The 20,723-nt window shown below is 38.4% G+C and overlaps 1 protein-coding gene across 4 annotated transcripts in view; it reads left to right on the top strand.

Annotated features, from left to right (window-relative positions):
- Positions 1 to 20,167, top strand: part of macf1b (microtubule actin crosslinking factor 1b) — a 43,212-nt gene extending 23,045 nt beyond the window's left edge. For 2 of the 4 annotated variants that reach the window (XM_077575824.1, XM_077575821.1), the window contains 32 exons: positions 765 to 884; positions 987 to 1,094; positions 1,170 to 1,388; positions 3,069 to 3,272; positions 3,441 to 3,672; positions 3,793 to 4,019; positions 4,101 to 4,223; positions 4,303 to 4,404; positions 4,490 to 4,591; positions 5,767 to 5,931; positions 6,016 to 6,171; positions 6,443 to 6,640; positions 8,829 to 8,957; positions 9,042 to 9,212; positions 9,290 to 9,445; positions 9,540 to 9,746; positions 9,825 to 9,944; positions 10,031 to 10,200; positions 10,282 to 10,441; positions 10,708 to 10,902; positions 12,132 to 12,257; positions 12,393 to 12,536; positions 12,632 to 12,820; positions 12,908 to 13,022; positions 13,131 to 13,297; positions 13,423 to 13,585; positions 14,568 to 14,722; positions 14,802 to 14,876; positions 14,961 to 15,078; positions 16,151 to 16,296; positions 16,428 to 16,548; positions 18,531 to 20,167. In XM_077575824.1, the coding sequence (XP_077431950.1) occupies positions 765 to 884; positions 987 to 1,094; positions 1,170 to 1,388; positions 3,069 to 3,272; positions 3,441 to 3,672; positions 3,793 to 4,019; positions 4,101 to 4,223; positions 4,303 to 4,404; positions 4,490 to 4,591; positions 5,767 to 5,931; positions 6,016 to 6,171; positions 6,443 to 6,640; positions 8,829 to 8,957; positions 9,042 to 9,212; positions 9,290 to 9,445; positions 9,540 to 9,746; positions 9,825 to 9,944; positions 10,031 to 10,200; positions 10,282 to 10,441; positions 10,708 to 10,902; positions 12,132 to 12,257; positions 12,393 to 12,536; positions 12,632 to 12,820; positions 12,908 to 13,022; positions 13,131 to 13,297; positions 13,423 to 13,585; positions 14,568 to 14,722; positions 14,802 to 14,876; positions 14,961 to 15,078; positions 16,151 to 16,296; positions 16,428 to 16,548; positions 18,531 to 18,559 (4,812 nt within the window). In that variant the 3' untranslated portion in view covers positions 18,560 to 20,167. Of the gene's footprint in view, positions 1 to 764; positions 885 to 986; positions 1,095 to 1,169; positions 1,389 to 3,068; positions 3,273 to 3,440; positions 3,673 to 3,792; positions 4,020 to 4,100; positions 4,224 to 4,302; positions 4,405 to 4,489; positions 4,592 to 5,766; positions 5,932 to 6,015; positions 6,172 to 6,442; positions 6,641 to 8,828; positions 8,958 to 9,041; positions 9,213 to 9,289; positions 9,446 to 9,539; positions 9,747 to 9,824; positions 9,945 to 10,030; positions 10,201 to 10,281; positions 10,442 to 10,707; positions 10,903 to 12,131; positions 12,258 to 12,392; positions 12,537 to 12,631; positions 12,821 to 12,907; positions 13,023 to 13,130; positions 13,298 to 13,422; positions 13,586 to 14,567; positions 14,723 to 14,801; positions 14,877 to 14,960; positions 15,079 to 16,028; positions 16,297 to 16,427; positions 16,549 to 18,530 lie in introns of those variants that run through there. The other 2 variants (XM_077575823.1, XM_077575822.1) reach the window with 2 other exon arrangements.
- Positions 20,168 to 20,723: the final 556 nt, after the last annotated feature.

The following is a 20,723-nucleotide window of genomic DNA, read 5'->3' as shown; positions in this document are numbered from 1 at the left end:
TTTTACTCACATTTCTAAATAGATTTGTGAATAATGACGAAACTTAGCTATATTCTAATGCTAAATGCTGCCAAACGGAAACCGATATAAATGTACTTTTTTTTCCTGACGAAAGAAGAGACACTAATCTTTCTTTTGGTAGGTTCCATGTTTTTATAGCAATAAAACACAATATTCAAGTGGGCCTTGAAAATCAGTCAAAATCCAGTAAAACAGTCGGGAGTGAAAGGGTTAAAGAGTTAACCATAATGTTCCTCTCATTAGCAAGACAGCTAAGCAAATGAGAAATAAATAGCTCATTAACTTCAACTATCACTGTTGACTGTGTATTTAATGCTAGGGTAAAGCAAGTGGAGTTAAATATCTTGTGGCTTAAAGCATTAACATACGCTAAGTAAGTAATAGTAAGTATATCCAATCTAGCATTGCATTTTGTGAAGACAAAACAGACTGCATGGTCAATTCACTGTTAGCTTAGTATCTGTAAATTAACTTAATTATTTAGGAGTCACATTGACATCAAAAACATTTGGCTTGGGCATATGTTACTTTTAATAACAGGCTATTAATATTTCTGTATTGTTGACTTGTAATGATCTTTTTAGTTTCATACTTAATATAAATAATACTATAGACCTAAGCCTATTTATTCATTAATCCTATTTATTATTTTTCTGTACACTACATAATGTTTTTTTATTTGTCAAATGTGTATATTGTTATTTATGACCTTATGAACATTTTTCCGATATATGTTTCAATAGCTGGACCAGGCTGTCGTGAAAGAGGTGGCTTGGTTTAAGGACGCAGCGCAAAGGCTTGAAAAGATGAAAACTGTTCACCTTGATTCAGTTCTCATATCAGAACAACTCAATGAGCAAAAGGTTGTGAACAATGAACAACAAATTCAATTTGTTCTGTGTGAAAAAGGTGCAATTTTACTAGTTCCGAGCATAAACAAATGGATTGTTTTGTCTGCTGAATAGATTTTGGCTGTGGAGATTCTTCAACACAGGTTCAACATTGAGAAGATGGTAAAAATAGCTGAAATCTTGCAAACGTACAGCGAGGAAAGTGAAGCATGGAATCTGCAGGTAATCTCTTCATTGCTGTAAATGTGATACGTTCAATGAAAAATGTGTTACATTTCCTTTCATCTCTGTATGCAGACCCCATTAGATGCCTTACAGGAACAATGCGCCACTACGTCAGCAACAAATTCCCATGAAGTTCTGCAGCTTGAACATGCACAATCACTTCTTGTTCAGTTCTCAGAGGGCCTTGCTGAAGTTTCACCCTGGCTAGAAGAAACACAAAGCCTTGTCGGCCAGCTCTCCCTCAGCACAATTAGCTTTGAAACATTCCGTGGGCACCAAGATCTTTTACAGGTAAAAGGAGACTTCTCCACACAACATCATTCCGTCACTCTTGTAGTTCTCTTTAAACAAAGAAACCCTTTTTACCTTAAATTTTCCTGTTATATAAATATCAAGGCATTGATTTCCGAAGATCATAAATCACGGACATTAAATTATGTTCACAAACCAATTGCGTGCTCATCTTGCGTGTTATCTACTCAAATTTAGATCCTTTAATAAAATCCCAAATGACGGGCAAGGCAAGTTTATTTGTATTGTACATTTCATACACAAGGCAACTCTATGTGCTTTACGCAAAGAAAGACAACACCTATAAGCATCAACAAACACAGTAGTTAACAACATTCAGAGCAAATAAGAGTAAACAAAGGTTACACAATTTACTAAATAGCATGTACACTCACTGTAACAAAGGGATGGACAACTTAAAAGGATTCAAGGGGCTACAATTTTTCGTGAATACGGAAGAGGATTGGGGCCAGTAAAGAAAAAAAAAAATGGGGGTGGGGGGTGTCTGTCGGTGGGCGCGATTCTCACTTTATTCTCAGAGTTCTCACTTAAAAGTCAGAATTTTGACTTTAAAGTGACAATTCTGACTTTAATTTCAGAATTCTGACTTTAAACTTTAATTTTAGAATTCTGACTTTAAAGTGAGAATTCTCACTTTAATCTCATAATTCGCACTTTAAAGTCATAATTCTCACTTTAAAGTGAGAATAATAGCAGCACTAATAAAGTCAGAATCCTGCCAAACTTTTTTTCTCTCTCTTCACTGGCCCTAATCCTCTTCCGTACGTGAATGCTCCTGGGTAATTATTATTCATTTGCAGCATAATTAATTCATCTAATTAACGCGTTACACTGACAGCGCTACTTTTAACTTAAATGAATATATTCATGCACTAAAGCATTTCTGACGTTGGTGAAACTCATGTGAGCAGCTACCAGCTGCCCCCTTTTGCAATAGCCAGTTACATATATTAAAAAAAAAATCCACTTCAAAGCAATCGTAACTGCTGTTGTTCAAATCAAATAAAAAAAAAAGTTTTGAAGCAAACAAAAAGTAGCCGTATACTTTGATTTATTTATTTTATTTTTGCATAAAAAAATCTGATTTAAAGATGGCACAAAACTGTTAAACAGCAAGCCAACATTAAGTGTAAGAACCTATAACCTAAATTATAATTTAATTTTACACACTGTTCACCCCCCATCATATTGTAGATGCAAGGAATGCACAGTTGAATGAATTATTGTCATTGGTGACGTGGCGTGACATTTTGTGCCTGGGTCCAAGTCAGCCCTTTATAGCCACTATGTTGTAGTAAATTTTGTTGATGGTGTTTCTAAAATGTTAATACAAGCAGAAAAAATATATATTCTGTCTTACCTGTGCCTCCTCATCCTTGTTATGCTCAGCCTATTTAAAGATGCAAATTTCAATTTGTCTCAGGCTTGATAAATCACATTGTGCAAGCTAAATGAATACCGTATACTTGCATATACTTCTCCTAAAACATGCAAGATGAACTCTACAGTAGTTTTGCAAATTTGACTGACACTCCTTCTGTTTCCATGAGCAATCAAGTTTGCACCTGTTTTTGCACACGCAAGCCTTAAACAAATCAGGCCCAAAGAGTTTCAACTCAGTGGTGTTAAACTATTTAAATCTTTTCCTCCAATGCTAAGGGTCTGAGAGAATCAATAGCTGAGCATCGGCCGTTGATCTCACGCTTATGCTCCTTGGCAAAACGCCTGTCAGAGCTAAACCCAATTCAAGGAGAGGGATTTTGTCGCAAAGCTACTGAGGCTGAGGAGCGGCACAGAGCCATTAGAGACCGTGTCAGGGAGACCGCCGTTCTACTTGAAGAGTCCTTACCAAGATTCACTCAAGTAAGGTTTCACATTTTGCAAATTCCCGCTAAGAACATGCAAATACAATAATCTGATACCTCAATTTGTGTCATTTTATGTATATTAAAACAAAAAAAGACGCTCTACAGTAATAATGGTTGTTTGAATGACAAATCAGGCCTTATCACGGCGTTCTTGTTACTGCAGCTCAACGAGAGGATGGTTCTTCTCAGAGAAAGTCTTGACCGCCTGCGCAGTCGCATCCAAACTCCAACACCTCTTCAGTGCCTGACCCTGAGGATTCAAGAGCAGCTGCATGACAACAAGCACACACTGTCTGAACTTTCCAAGTTGGAGCTCAGCCTCAAAAGTGTCAAAACACAGGCACAAGACTTGCTGGCTAACACACAGGCGGCAGGGGATACGTCCATCGGCACAGGTGATAAACATTTCCTGAATGTAACTTCTTTACAGATAGTGATGGTACCCTAATCCATATTACATGCATCATCCATGCTGCTTCTCAACAAGATTTTTCTCAACATTCTTACAATGCTAGCAATCCAGGAGCAAGTCTTGACTCTTTTCCGGCTGTTGGGTGAGACACAAAGTCAGGTTCAAGAAAGGGAGAGCTGGTTGCTCAAACTACTCGATCTGTCCATGAAGTTTTGGAGTGGTGTTGGTGAGGTCACAGCAGCTCTCAGTAATACACAACAGGCAGTTTTGGATCTTAATTCAAGCCAGACAGACTCTGAAACAATTCGCCAGAGTTTAGAGACCATGCAGGTTAGCCTGGGAAATCTTAAGACTTATATTGGTATAAAACACAAAGTTTGACTTAATTATCCTCATTCTGACTAATAATAGACGCTCAGGGAGGATATTGACACCTTGCAAGGAGATCTAGACACTCTTGGTGTTCTCGGAATGGATCTGATGTCAGCATGTGGGGACACAGAAAAACCAGATGTAACAAAAAGCCTGGACGAAGTAAGCAATACATTGAAATTCTTCATTTGTGATGATATGATATGTTATGAGAAAAAACGATGTGTTTGGCCTTTTTAAGCTTTATTGCCTGTGGAACCATTTGAATAAACTGCGCAATGAATGCCACGACAAGCTGGAGGAGTCCTTGCAAATAGCCTTGGATTATCAAGACACTATGCAGGTATGTATATGAATATGAACTTTAATGTTCGTTTGTGCCTCTTGTTTGTTTTAGAAATTAGTCAGCCTAACATTTCGTATCATAGGGACTTTTTGAGTGGTTGAAATCTGCCGAACTGAGGTCAACTGAAGAATTCATGGTTGAAACTGACTTGGAACCAGTCAAAGAGCAGTTGCGTGAACTCAAGGTGAGCAAAAAGGACAGTAGAAAATTTAAGAAAAAAAAAAGGAAAATAGGAAAATTATTACTTCAAATAAGCAAAATTATCTGCCAACAGAACAAGAAAATGTTACTTAAATTTACCTGTAAGATTTTGAAAAATAAGAAAATTATACTCAGCCCATGTCAACCACAGTGGTCTTGAAAATAATATTTTTGGACTAAAAACAAGTCCTATTAAATTTTTTCAAGAACTATTTCCTTAAAACACATACGTATTCATTTATGTTTGGCCAACTTATCTTAATTTAACAGGCCCCATTATTATTGTCTTTTGTATGACCCAGCCAGGGATTGAACCCACATCTCTCAGTCTGAGGGCAGACACTCTACCACTAGACCACTGAGCTCATAGCGCATTTACTGGAATGAGGAAAAATGAGCTGAATAAATATAACGAAACAAACTGATTTTACAAGGGAAAAATTCAACAAATGCTACAATAAAGACCTATATTGCACTTTTGTCTGATTGTTTCCAGACTTGTATTTTAAGTCTTAAAATAAGAAAAATCAACTTATGAAACCCCACTTGAGGGCCTTTGTTGTTGGTTAGTCATCTTAAAATGTGGAAAATGTTTGTTTTAAGCCTCACAGTACTTAAAACTGGCTGTTAACACTAAATGCCAAGACTGCTGGATCAAATAAGATAATTAAGTAATAAGTATCTTAAAGTAAGTAACATGATCTTGTCTGCCAATTTTATTTAAGTAAAGATAACTTGTCAAAGCAAAATAAGCAAATTTAGGTTACATGTAAGAAATTATGTCTAAAGATTTCAATTTTTGCAGTGTGCACGATGAGATGAGCAATTGACCACTGTGGCTACAATGATCCTCCATATGTTTTCATGATGCTATTTATTAGCAACATTCATAGCGGACCCCCAGTTTAACCTATTTGCAAATATTTGTTTTCAATATTCAAAAAGAAAGCTGTATATCCCCACTTATTCAAGAATTTTGGGGTTAAAAGAAGGAAAAAAATACAGACTACTGACACAATTATGGATCTCACTGTGGATTCGTCGTTGTCTTAATAGCCGTCAATTGTTCATATATTTTCGCTATTTGGGGCCGGCCCATTCCCTATACCCCAGAAACAGCGGGGCTCAGTTTATTATCTCTGTATTTGTTTTCCTCAGGAATTTAAGCGAGAACTCTACCAGAAGAAGATTGAAATAGAAAGCCAAAACCATCGCTTTGTGTGCCGATTGTCTCCAGGCTCAGAGCGTCCATGCTCAGTCTCGCCCCTGTGCGACTTTCGATTGCGTTGGGACAGTCTGGAGTCAGAGACTGTCAGCAGACAGGTGAGGTTCTGCCATTTTAGAGTTGAATTTTCCAATAAAACTGGGAATGATCATGCTGTTCAAGTCTTACTTTTCTGTTTTCAGCATCAACTGGAGTGTGCTCTACTGGGTCTGGGGCAGTTCCGAAACACACTGGATGAATTGCACACATGGCTTGCCCATACTGCTGAACAATTGGAGGGCAAAAAACCCATCAGCATCGACCTGCAGGCTTGCGAAATAGAGCTCGCCAAGCACAAGGTCGGTAGTGAGAGAATGATCTTAAATAAGAAATTTGCTGAGTCAAATATGTTTCAAACATCGTAAAAACATACCACAGCCTTGAATGACAAACAGAAACATACCTGTCCTCTGTGTACCATATCCTGAACAATTATGTATAACAAATAACAAAGTGCACAAAAATCTATAACAAGAATTTACCAGCATTGTATAACATTAACACACCAACAGACAAAAGCCATGAGTTTGCTTATGAAACTAACTCTGGAGTATCTCTCTTTTCTTACAGGTCTTGCGTAATGATGTCATGTCTCACGTTCGCACAATGGAGTCTCTGAACCAGGCAGGCAAGGAGTTGCTGGAGGTTGGCTCCGGGGACTGCGCACATGGTCTTCAGTCTCGTTTGGACCATCTCAGTGAAAGCTGGGAATTTGTTTGTTGTGAAACTGAACGTTATCAGTTGGAGTTAGAGAACAGACTCAGTCAGGTAATGCTTTTCACTTTTAAGGCTACAATTATAGGGTGTCGTTTGTAAAGCGGCTCATTCAGAAAATAACAGTCCCATTTAGCCTCAAACAATATTCAATGTTACATACAAATTTTTAATCTAAATGTTAAATATAAATGTTAAATCTCTATGTTTTTAAGTCGAAATGGTTTGTGTGAAGCAAAATATTTAGATAACATGCAAATTCAAACTGCAGATAACAGGAAATAGCAAAATAAGAGCTTGAAGAGGTCAGTGTTTGTAGTGTTAAAGAATGAAAAACAAGCACCTTGGACTCTTGGAAAGTGGTGATAACGACTACCTGAAATACCAAACACGTATGGAGAAACTTTATTTGACATGTACTTTTAGTTTTTACGGCCCTCGCACTCACGGCCGTAGTCTTCCGTTCATGTATAAGTCCTATTTTACGGGCTTCCTGTTGCATTATTCATCGGTGTGTATTAATTTTTCCTGATTTCTGACACACACGCTGCCTATAAGCTGAGAATGAAAGGGGAAATACCAAAGAGGTTTGATTCACTGAGAACTTAGGCTGTGTGAATGTTTGTTTCCTGAGACTTACAAATGTCATTTCCATGTTTGAAAAGGATAATTCACACTTTAAATTAGAAAATACTTGATACCAGCTGTGAAGTTGGCCAGTAGGGATGCGCAGACCTCCCTGGCTGGCGGCCACACTTAAACTTTGAAGGAGAGCATGTGTTTTATTTATTTATTAATTTGTCTGTTTGTTTGTTTACACCATCTTTAAAAAAATACAAATATGGCAGTAAGATTTAAAATAAATACAACACATGTAAATACAACACATGAAGGTGAGGTAGAAACCCATTACGCATCTATTTATTTATTTATTTGTTTATTTACTTCTTAAGTTATGTTTTAAATAGTGCTGTGATTCTGACTGAAGTTTGGAGGTCTAGCAAATATACTTGTCAAATAAAGTTACTCCAAACGTGTGGGTTATTTCAGGTATTTATCACCATAGTCTATGTCCAATAGTCCATATCTCTAAATGAGCTTTTTTTTCGTTGAGCTTTTATTTTTGGTACTTCCAGTTATCAGCAGTTCGCATTTACATTAGTTGAATAAGTAATTATAATTTCGCATAAAACAATTGAAGTATAGTTAGATTTAAGTGTAGATTCAGATTTGGACTTAACATTATTATTTCCTATTTTTATTTTAGGGGTGTCAAAATTAGTGTGTTAATTATGAGGTAATTTAAAGTTCCTTTAACGCCACTAATTTTCTTAATGCACGATTAATGACCACCCTTTACTTGGAAAGCCTGTACTGGGGGACTTCCAGAACAGACATGTCCACGTCAAAATTTAGCTGTAATAAATGTAATAATAATGCATATATTTGTGGAGACAGGGGTCAAGTTGTATTATTTTTTTTTTTTTTTATGTGCAGAATTTCACAAGTTACTTCATGTCAAAGATTAGATTAACATGAAAAGAAAAATGCACTCAGCTGTCACCAATGTCTTACAAATGCAATTATGCCATCCAGTGGCAGAAAAGTGACCAACACAAATCAATATCACATTTGTTTTTACAGTACAGTACATCTTTTTAATTGTAAAAAAAAAAGTATGATTATGAAATTAATGTGTCATTGTCTAAAAGACGCAGCCATATTTATTTTAGTTTTTCACATTAGTTTTTCAATTTCCACTTTTAGGTTACAATGAGGATGAAAACTTAAAAAATATTTTGCTGTACATTTTATTGTACATTTAAAACAGATATAAAACTTGTGATTAATCGTGAGTTAACTATTGAAATCATGCGATTAGTTCCGATTAAAAAAAATTAATCACCTGACACCATTATTTTATTTATGTTTAACATTTAGGTGCAAACTATTATCTTTAAGTTGACAATTATTTGTGTATGCGCAAAAAAGTAACTCAAAAACCCATGCCAGTTTAAAAACATTCTTGAAAGGGAAATGTGGCAAAATATTGCTATTATGTTCATCGTGAGCTGCTTTACAAACAGCACAATACTGTATACTGTAATTGTGAGTGTCATTCCATTCATATTTCCACCCATTCAATTTCTATGCGTTTGTAATGAGAGTGGCTTTGTTGGGTTGACAATTATGTGTGTGTACATTTGCTCAAGCAAAATGCATTTTATGTCGTCTGTTGCAGGTGCAAGATATTACAATGGAAATTCAGGACCTCCTTCAATGGCTAGACAACACAGACATCAGATTGCCATCTTCCAAATCCATGTGGGGTATGCCGGAATCAACCACTGAGAGGCTTAATGCTCATTTGGTGAGACACACAAACTCAGTTACAACTCTTTGAAGTAGCTCAAAGTTAATCACCTACTTCCTTTGTTCTGCACACATGCGACAGGAGTTGTGCAATGAGATGGAGTCAAAGCTTCACACCTACACAGATGTGAAAAATGCCATTCAAAGAATGCTGGAAAGCAGCAATGTTGTGCCAGGATCCAGTATAGAACACAGCCTGTCGATCTTAGAACAAAGGTGGTCTTCTGTGTACAACAAAGTTCAAGAGCGAAAGGTTTCTCAATTTATCCGTTTGTTTTCTGTTCTAACTGCTTTATCATTGCACAATTAAGTGTGTGTTGCTGTTTTTAGGCAAAGCTTACAAAGGGCTTGAGTCTGGCCAAGGAATTCCACGGTGACATCCAGGATATTCTCACCAAGATGTCCAAGTGTAAGGAGTCTATCGGACTCCTTCCGTCTCCCAGCTTCGTTCTGGATACAATTTATAACCAACTGCAGGATCATAGAGTGGGTCATTTTGTATACCGTTCAGTATATTGTTTTCTTCTTTTGTTTTCATCTTGTGATGCCTGTTTGTTCTCAAATGTACCTGTCTGTAAAGACACTGGTGGATGAAGTGAATGGTTATGGGGAGAAGAAGACCACAGTGGAGAGTGCTGGCAGTAGACTCGCTGAGCTTAGCAGGAGAGAGGATTGTGATGTTATTCATAACCTCATCATGACTGTCCAGGACCGCTACAAAAATCTGCAGCAGTGTATTTCAGACAGAGGCATTATGCTGGAGGAGGTCAAAAAGAATGCCAAACAGGTATAGAGGATTTTCGACATTCATGTAAATGTCTACTTTAACTGGGAAAATTGACAAGTCACCTACACTTTATTTCAGTTTAAGGAATCTTGGCGCCTCCTGGTGGACTGGATGTTTGAGGTAGAAGAAACATTAGACAACCATAAAGAGATTGCACCGTCACATGAGGAGATTAAACAACAACTAACTGAGCAGAAGGTGCAGTCCGCGTTTAACAACGTTTATTTTTATTATTATTTTTACTTTGCATATTCACTGATCCCATTCCCAATCACTTTCTTCAGGAGTTCCAGAAAGTGCTGAGATCCAAAAGGCCCATGTATGAGGCGACACTAAAGAGTGGCCGCAAACTTCATGAGAGAGCTCAAAGCAGCCAAGACCAACAACACCTGGAAAACCTCCTGGCCGAATTGAAAGATACGTGGGACACCATCAGTGGAAAGTCTATGGAGAGGTATCGGGATCTGTTGCTGTTGGCAGGACAACATTCATTCCCACTAAGTTTAAAAGTTTGCGTATGTTTTTCTTCTTGCAGACAACACAAGCTGGAGGAAGCTTTGCTGTTCTCAGGAAGGTTCACAGATGCTCTTCAAGCACTGAATGACTGGCTTTATAGAGCTGAACCCCACTTAGCTGAGGACGTTCCTGTCTGTGGAGACAAGGACATGGTCAACAATCTGATAGACAAACATAAGGTATGGCATCAAAACAGAAATTGTATGTCAAGTTACATTTTCTGCTAAACATGCAATCATTTTCTTTTTTTCTTTCTTTGTTCTGCTGAACATATTTCATTCTGTCCTTTGTGATTCTTTAAACCTGTGAGAACTGATTTGGAACTATTGGTTGACACTTTCATTCAGATAATGATGCTCTCAGCCACTTTATATTGCACGTGCTTTGCGTGTAGTGTATTAGTGTCACAATTCTGCAGGTTGTCCTAATTGTTTTTATCGCAAAGGCATTTCAAAAGGAGCTGGGTAAGCGAGCAGGGTGCATCAAGACCCTGAAGCGCTCTGTAAAGGACCTGACTAGGAGCAGCACTGCTGATTCACAGTGGCTGCAGGAGCAAATGGACGAACTAGAGGGCCGCTGGGAGGTGGTGTGCAAGCTGTCAGTTGGCAAACAGGACAGACTTGAGGCTGCACTTCAGCAGGTACGTAGTTCAAGTATACTATTAATGGTAAATGGGAGTGCATTTATGTATACAGCGCTTTTATCTACACCATATGGCGCTCAAAGTGCTTTACAAAGGCTCACATTCATCCATAACATTATGGTATGTGGAATACACTCTTGATACTTAAACCTGTTAAAATAAGTCAAATATAAATAAGTTGAACTGTTTGGGCCCTATTTTCATGCCCAGCTCAAGTCTAGCACAAAGTCCAGTCTAAATGTGGGTTGTGTTTCCTTTCTTTTTGTATTTTGCCTAGCACAGACTCCCGGCCAATGGAAGTGGTTGCCCTCATTTCCTTTAAAATCAGGGCGGTCAAATCACACATTGACATTGCTGAAACAGAAATGAACCCGCAGTGGTCCTTGCATAAATTAGATTAGCGCGCACAAAGATTATTTAGGTAAAGTTATGGATGATGTTGTCGGCCGCACTTATGATATATGGGCAATTGAGACCTAATCATGTGTCAATGTGTGACCCGCCCATGGTTGTGCCACATGGTCAGGCTACAATGATACAGAACGATTGTCCCACACTTCTATCACATTTTTGAAGGAAATACGATGACACCCGCCACACATGTCCGCAGAGCACCAAATCTGTCTGCCTGCGCTTCGATTAAATCCACCCAAATCACATTAAACAACATTCGCCACCACTTAGACCTGTTTTTTACGAGTCTAAAATCAAATGTATTTTTAGTTATCAAATTGCCTGGTTCAAGGAGACGCGGCAGCTTTTCAGCTTTGTCTGCCGGAATGCCCAGCAGGGCACAATGCAGTCTCAAATACGGTGAACTATAGTTGCTCCGGCTTGAAAATGAAGACATACCCGTTTTTGCACAGAGCGCATGGGCCCCTTAGTGTCTATATTTCACTCGTTTTTAATTCATGAAATTGAAAATGAAATTGAGGTTTTACATCAGGGGTTCGGTCCTCAAGAGCCCATATCCAGCCTGTTTTCCATGTTTCTCTCCACTAACACACCTGATTCATGATCAGGATTGTTATCAGGCTTCTGCAAAGCTTGCTGATTAGCTGATCATTAGTTTCAGCTGTGCTGCAGGAGGGAAACATGGAAAACAGGCTGGATAGGGGCTCTCGAGGACCGAACTTAAGCACCCCTGTTTTACATGATGCTTTCTATTTGATTGACAAATATGATAATGTTGCTAACTATCGTGTCTTAATCTTTGTTCTCTTGAGGCTGAGAAATTTGATGGCCTTGTCCACTCTTTCATGGAGCGTCTCAGTGAGGTGGAGAGGCTTTTTAAATACGGAGTCGTACCAGAGGAAGAGCAAAGTTTGCTTGCCTTCTACAAGCAAAGTCAGGTAAAGACTATTTACACTTTTGTGTTGAAAACATGTGTGAAGGTTAAATGTGGGGTGAGGTCAGGGCCACAGAACAAGCCTGATTAGGATTTATTTGTTCCTTACGTGAAATGTTTTTTGCTTCCTTATCCACAGGAGACAATGTTTACTTTAAAAACTCAGGCAGCAGAGTTAGAGAATATCCAGTGTCTGGGTGAAAAGATTCTTTCCTCTTGTCACCCAGACTCAATAATAACACTCAAGTCCTGGATGGGTGTCACCAAGACCCGCTATGAGGAGGTGAGCGATTGTGTGTCGATTACTGGTTAGATCAATTAAATGAATTAGCTGCAGTATTCATCAGCATAGGATCCTTTTGTGATTTTCTGAGATAGGTTCTGACATGGGCCCAGCAACAAGACTTAAGGGTTCAGAACAGTTTAGCTTTACTGGAGGAGGAGAGAGAGGAAGTCCAGAGGTTGTTGGAGTGGATGTCCTCCGCACAAGAAGCTCTCGGCATCCGAGATGAAGAACCTGTGCCTGAAAACACAGAGCAGAATCAAGAACTTATTGAGCAGCACTATGTATGTGTTTTTTCTTTCTTTCTGTCATCTCAAAAATAATAAGAAAAAAAATCAGAAATGGTTCACTTATGTGATTTCCTCTTGTAGGTATTCATGGGGGAGCTAAATAAGAAGTTGCCAGAAGTTGAACATGCAACAAAGTCCTGCAAACACAAGAGTGTTTCTAAACTGCAAGTTTCCCCCAGCAAACGGCCATTCACGAGTGAGGACACCAGTTTTAATGTGCTTCCCAGAGAAGCGATATAAACCGCTTGTGTTTAACATTGACCTGATGCAACCAACATTCGACTTCCACTCTTTGTCTACGCAGAGAGGCGGAGCACTCTGAAGTTGCAGCCTCCAGCACCACTCCCCCTGGAGCATCTCGACCCCCACACCCCACAGCTCAGTCAGCTGGTCAGTCAGTGGCAGAAACTTTGGCTCCTGGCGCGAGCAAGACAAAAACATCTCGAACAACACCGGCAAAAACTCAAAGAGGTTATTGGTTTTTTTTTTTTAAGTTAGTATAAAACAAGTCCATGTTAGAAAGGTACAACATATATGCACCTATTTTGATGTCTCATGAGGTAGTAAGCCCTTCATTTCTGCTTTTTTAAATACAGATAGAAGAATTTGCCAACTTTGACTTCAATATTTGGCGAAAACGCTACATTCAGTGGATCAGCCATTTGAAGTCTCGCATTCTAGATGTATTCCGCAACATTGACCGGGATCAGGATGGCCGCATCAGTCAGAAAGAGTTCATCGACTATGTTCTGGCTTCCAGTAAGACCTTTTGTTGTTTTGTGGAAATGTGAAACGAATACCTTACCTGATTTCAATGACAAATGACCAGTAAATGTGATGCAGTTTAAAGCACAGAAACCATAACAAAATAATGTCTGTTTATAACTACTATTTATTGAAGTAATAAAATTACACTTCAGAAGCATTTGCAGCAAAGTACATTTACAAATTATCTATATTATTAAATTCTTATTCTAATTTTATATTATTATATTATTGTATTGTACGATTACTTTTATTTTAATATTTGTATTAATTTACTTATTATTATTAAATAAATTAAATTATCTCATGTGCACCATTGTCACAGACATTATTTTTTCTGTACTGTACTTTATCATATTTTAGTAGTCTTATTATTTCCCTGTCTCCCCTGTACGGATGATGCATAAAGATCCTACACAATAAATTTTGTAGAGTACATTTTACTCTAAAAGGTATCTGTTTGTTCCCACTCTAAAAAGAGTAAAATTTACACTTAAAAGGTAGAAAATTATTCAGAGTAAATTTTACTCAAAGTATTTTTACTGTGTGTGAGAGAATTGGCCTATCCAATGACCAAAACCTAGCAATTTTTTTTTTCACTTAGAAATTCTAATTCGATTTTAGAAGGACATTTTGTAAGTACATTTCATAAGTTACACAGGGGTTGAGGAACGAACTGACGACCTTCAGCTTGGAAGACGTCCACTCTACCACCTGAGCTATGCCACTCGTACTCTTTGCTACTATCCAAAAAATAAAAAAAATAAAAATTATCTCGTGCAGACAAAATACTTTGAGTAAAATGTACTGAATCATTTACTCTCTTCCAAGTGTACATTTTACTCAGTTTATAGTGGGACCAAATAGACTCTTTTTAGAGTAAAATGTACTCTAAAAAATTGACTGTGTAGTTTCCATAGTACACCAGATAGGATACAGTTATGTGTTAACTCTAAACAACTCCTCGTCACTGCAGAATTCCCCACCAACTCGCTGGAGATGAATGCCGTGGCAACCATCTTTGACATGAACAGTGATGGTTTCATTGATTACTATGAGTTTGTGAGCGCCCTGCACCCCAGCAGAGATCCTTACAGAAAAACTCTGGATGCAGATCAAATCAATGAAGAGGTACAAACAATGCATACTAGCCATACAATTACTCGTCGTGACTCGCGTGTTACACAAATGGCTCTACACACTTTTCCAGGTGAGCCGCCAGGTATCACAATGCAACTGTTCCAAGAGGTTTCAAGTGGAGCAGATAAGTGCTAACAGATACAGAGTGAGTTATCGTTTGGACTTAACATTTGCTTACAAGCAATATTTTCACAATGAATTGCCATTGCAAATTTTCAATTGTGTGCAGTTTGGAGATTCCCAACAGTTGCGCATGGTTCGTATGTTGCGTAGCACACTGATGGTCAGAGTGGGAGGAGGCTGGACTGCTCTAGATGAGTTCTTGGTGAAGAACGATCCCTGCAGAGGTAACATCACTACAACTGGACGTGCACCAATAGTATTCTTACATCAAGGACATTGTTGGATGACAAATACAATACAATAAAAATAAACAAATAGTTATTAATTCAAATGGCAACAGTATGAGAATACAGTGTTTTGATTCATTTTATTGCAGATTTTCATTTGTGACATTTTTATTTATAAAAAGAAAAACTTAAATGTAGTTATTCAGCCAACATGTCATCATACTTGCGCTCAATGTGCTGCCGGGGTGCTGGCGCAAAGCGTGCATCTGTCCACATGAATTTATGAGCATAGCCTTTAATCCGGGGATGTCAAACATACGGCCCACGGGACGGATCAGGCCCGCAGAGGGGTTTAATCCGGCCCGCGAGAGGATTTTGTAAAGTAAAAAAAAAAAGAGTAATGTCAGACCAATTAATCAGCCGGCCACAATCAAAGCATATGAATTCATAATTTCACAAGCAGTCCTCAGATGATCAACACAACTGATGATGTGTCTTGCTGGTGAAGCCTCTTAGCAGTCACCCCCCCACCCCGATCTGGCCCACTTGGTAAGATATTTTCTCCATGCGGCCCCTGAGCTAATATGAGTTTGACACCCCTGTATAATCAATAGCTCGGTATTTGTTTTACATTTTGCATTTCAAAAGTTTAATTTATTAAGTGTAATAGCTTAACCCAAGAGTGGTATATTTTTTTAATAGACTTGTATTGAGCTCAAAATGGGCTCTGCTCTTGAAGTGTGATAACTAGGTCAATAATGAATATATTCAACCACTCAAAACGTTCATGTTCAATGCACCAACAAAATATTAAATTAACAAGATGTATGTTCCAGACCAGTTTCATTAGTTTTTCTGCTGGACAATTTTGATAATACAAAAGCAACACTGATTGTTAAGTTTCAGTCTATTTTGTTTTCCATTAATTTTGAACTTTGTTATTTCAGAGAAGGGTAACAACAACAAATTGGTGTGCACATGCCGACATCAGGAAGTATTTTGATGAATTGCTATTATAAAATAAAAAACACTTTTTGTAACATTGTGAAAACTGCTCTTTTGCCAACAGTAAAAGGTCGGACCAACCTGAAGATCAAGGAGAAGTACTTGTCTCCCACGGGGAGCACCTCGAAAGGTTTGACTGTCAGCAGGTCCAACTCAAGCCTCAGTCTCTACAGCAGTGCCTCCGCCCCCACTAGCCCAATGACACGCAAGGCAAGCTATTATTCCTACTCAAACCTTTGCCACCTTTGCTTTGAAGTCCACTCCCCTGCATGACATTTAGATTTACTCTTGTACATGATTTTACCAATGACAGCTGATTCGCAACTTGTCTTGCTTTTCAGGCTTTACTACGTCGAAGTTTTTCAGGCGACCGTTGCATTCGTCCTCGAAGTTCCATTGCTGCATTGGGATCTGAACTCCTGTTCGTCACAACAGAGGGGCACAACTCTCTATCACCATCAGGTCAGGCAATCACCACAGTTATATGAAATGTCAAGTTTATGTACTAGTGGTGCAACGGATCATCATTGATCCGTGGTCGGATCGGATCAGGCCCCACGGTTCGGATCGCGCACAATCCGTGGATTGGTTGGTGGGGGGGCACACCAACAACAAACAGTGCGCATTCACAATGGACATTATTCACACATGTCAAGGAAGCTGAAACATACTCAACGTAACACGCTAAGCCAAACTTCAAAATAACGTTGACCAAATACAGTAATACATTGACGGCAATGCAAATAGCCTTAGTAGACTTTTACCCCGGGATTACACCAACTGTGTGTGCGTTGCGTCTCATCTCTGCTCTGTCGGCGCATCCGATTTGTTTCCATTCTATCAGCTTGTTCAAATTACACCGGCTGCGTGTGCGCTGCGGATCGACTGCGGAGTAGCTGCGTCGTGGCGTAGGCCGCACGTACGTACAGACATATTTTCTATTTTTGCCGGACAACGCATCCGTCGGCATCCATCAAATGGCAAACTAGCACAGAACACATTGAGCGGGACAGGAAGACCGACGCAGATTACCTTTCAGAATAAAAACACTCGCCAGATCCTATTTCGCAATCATGGCAGTAAACGTCATAAAGGGCGTAGCCAGGCCTGGAGTCAACGGGCCAGGTGCTTATTCACGGTTTACACACCGGCGAACATGGACGAAGAGAGGTTTATATTGGAGGTGGAAAGCCACAAAATAATACATGACACGGCACATCCTTTTTATAAGGACAACCCAAAAAAAAAGGCAGGAAAAAAAGGTTAAACCAAATGAGGTTAAATCAAAGGTTCCAGTCCACCTCTATTTCTGCTTCTCTGTTGAACACAGACCAAAGTGTGTTTTTCGTTGTTTTTAATGCCACATTATCGCGCGAGACACGGCGGGAAGTTGTCCGCGATGCAGCTGCCGGACCGCAGCTGTGCGCAGCTGGTGAGTTTTGTCCATAAATTTGACGTGTCCGGAGCAAGATGCGTCAGATGGAGTGTCAAGATGCAGCGGAGCGGAGACGCAACGCACACGCATGCGGTGTAATCCCGGGATTAGTCGGCTCACGTCGTGGTATGATGGCTAGCTTGACTTCCCTTTTAGACGTTTAGGCTTTCTTTATCGTATCTTTGATCAACATTGTAGTTGCGACTTGCGACACAACATCAACACAACTCTATCCAGAACTCATATTCAGTCCCTAATTTAGGATGCTAAGAAACCACTAATTAATCACGCCGTCATTGTATGATACGGCAGAAGTCTTCGACGTAAGTCGCTAGCAGCTAAGTGTTAGCATTACCAACGAGTGTCTGGCTAATAGCTGTAAGTGAGTTTGACAGCTGTTACTGTACCTGATTTACTTGAATTATTTTTCAATATTCTGGACCAAGGCTACTTTTTAATTCATTGTCCATGTTTATTAAAGGAATGGAATGTGCCATAAATTGCACTTTGAGGTCTTTTCATAGTTATTTTTATTTTTTTTAAAGAGAGCGACAGAACATCCTCATTTATTTTATAAAACACTTTTGCCCATTAAAACAACATTCAACAAAAAAATTCAAAAATAGTCGTTTTAGATTTTAGGAACACAATTTTAAGCCATTAAAACTTTATTTACCACATGGACCGTGTATAAAATAATGTTTCTGCCTCATATTGCACTTAAAGTTATGTTCCTAAATCCTAAAGGGCTATATTAGACATTTAGACTTTTAAAAAATGTATTTAATGGTAAAAAGTGTGAAAATAAATGAAGACAAAGTATTATTCATCTCTTTTTTTTCTGATCCGAAAAACGATCCGATCCGTGACTCAAATCCGTGATCCGATCCGAACTGTGACTTTTGTGATCTGTTGCGCCACTATTATGTACGGTAATGCAGTTTATGGATCATTCACTGTATATTTATACAAAATGTCGCTTTGTTTTCATTCTTCTTCACCCCCCCAGAAGAAGCTGAGAGCCTGCTTCCCACATGATTGCCTCTGCCTCCAAGCTCCATGTGTGCACTAAATCCAAACAGCCTTATGGCCCTGAATGACAGACACAGTGATAAGTAGGAATTTGGAGATTGAAGGGCTCTAAACAAAAACACAAAAAGCAGACCCTAAAGAGAAACTACTGTAAAGGTTAAAAAAGAAAAAAATTTAAAAAGAAAGGTCTGTAGCTTTGGGTGTATGCTAGTAAGTAAAGACATTGAAACTGTCGTGTGTAAAGAATCAAAAATTTTAATTCCCCAGTTCCAATTCGCACACAAAAATATAATTGCATACAGAGTAGTTTTGTAAAGATTTTGCATGGAAACTGAATGCATGGTAGCTTGATAAACAGTGTTTTTGTCCCCTGTTAGCATTACTTTCTGATTTTAATATTGTCAAAATCTGAAAATGTCAACTGCTATGTAGTAATTCCCTGGTTAACTTAATAGTGGAAATAAATGCTTGAGCAAGAACATTTATATAGAATGGGACTGACATGAAAAAAGAAGAAGTGCGCTCACTTTGTGTTGCTCACTGAGTAGCCAAAAACACAAATACCAAAACCACTATGCATATGCGAGGCTTCAGTATGTGAATTGTTATTTTGCTGCAAAGATGATATTGTTGGCAGGGCCACACTTTTGCATCTTTTACAGTTTCTGCTGCCGTGTGTTTACGCGATTATTTTATTGCTCTGCAATTTTAGGATAGTTTGATCATTTAAAATTTTGTATCCAACAATGCAATTACATTTTGACAAGCCGATTATTTTGTCCGGATTGGTTTTGATGGATTTTTATGGAACATTGCTGTGAAAGTGTAGATCTTAAATTTCCTTTTTATTGTAATAAGAGTTTTCATTTTCTTCACATATTAAGCACTTTCTGTGTCTGACCACTTTACAGTTCGATTTATATGCAAGAAATGTAGTAGTACATGTTAGTGTTTGAAACTAATGTTTTTATACATCAGGTAATCTGTCTTTTTCAACATTACGGACTTTAGAATTTGCAGTATTTGTTTCTGCTTGTCTAGCCAGCAACTTGTACCAAAAGTGCATCTTGTTGCTTGTTTTTACATACGCACATACGCAAAAACAACATTGTACCCAGAGTTTTATTGCTCATTTCAGTATGGGGAATATGAGAGATGCCGCACAACTTTACCCTGGGGTGACATGAAATGAAATTTCCCTTTAGGAACTGTCACTAAACTGGTCAGAGGTAACGCCATACCTCTTTGCAACATTTGAAAATACGTAGCATAAATGCACCATTATTTGTTCTTCTTTACAGACAGAAGTTGAAATACTGTAGAAGATTGCATTTGGTCTATGCAGTTGTGAATTGTTGAATATTTTTACACCATAAAATACTTCTTTATATCCTAAAGTCCTTTTTGGCCTCAATTTGGTTGTATTATGGTGTATACTGTGGGGGTGGGGGCTACATTTCAATTAGATTACTATGCACCCTTAACTTTAATCTACTGTACATGTTACTGTATCCAGCAGCACTCATTTTAATGTCCAATTTTGGCGACCTCTCGATTAAGGTCTTTAATCAAACTTCTGTTTATATGTATCCAATAAATGCATCATTTGTTAAACATTTTTGAATATTGGTTGTGATTATTGTAGGGTACCTGTAAGATTCTATCAAACAAGCACATAGCAAGAAATGTATTGATTTTGGTGGATTTTTTGCGCAAATATTTTTTGTTAGGGGTGTTTCCATTAGTTGCCATGTTTTGCCATTACGTTGTAGTAGAGTAGTAAATGTAGGTCATACATGCATGCATAGACCTCTGTTGTGTATATTATATAATGATCAACTTGGCAGACATTTTATCTGTGGATCCTCAGCGCAGTTTGCGTTCCTGCTGTCAAAAAAAAAAAAAAATCCCAATCTTTCCACAATCACGCAGAGCTGCAAACAAAGTCCTGCTGCTTTTAAACACAGAGGCCAGGAGTTTTGAAAAAGAAACCAGTGTATTGTTCTATGAAAATACCGACCATGACTCTAGATCACAACAACACCCTGCTGTTATGTTTTATCAAAACAAGTCTATGCTAGCTAGCCAATGTGATCTCTTTGGCTCATACACATTATATGGGACATTGAATTGGAAAATTGTACTAGAACAACCCTAAAACGTCCTTCAA

The sequence above is a fragment of the Vanacampus margaritifer genome, chromosome 9, assembly GCF_051991255.1.
Source record: "Vanacampus margaritifer isolate UIUO_Vmar chromosome 9, RoL_Vmar_1.0, whole genome shotgun sequence".
Lineage (NCBI taxonomy): Eukaryota > Metazoa > Chordata > Actinopteri > Syngnathiformes > Syngnathidae > Vanacampus > Vanacampus margaritifer.
Note: the sequence above shows the minus strand (reverse complement) of the source record. Positions and strands in the feature narration are given on the sequence as shown.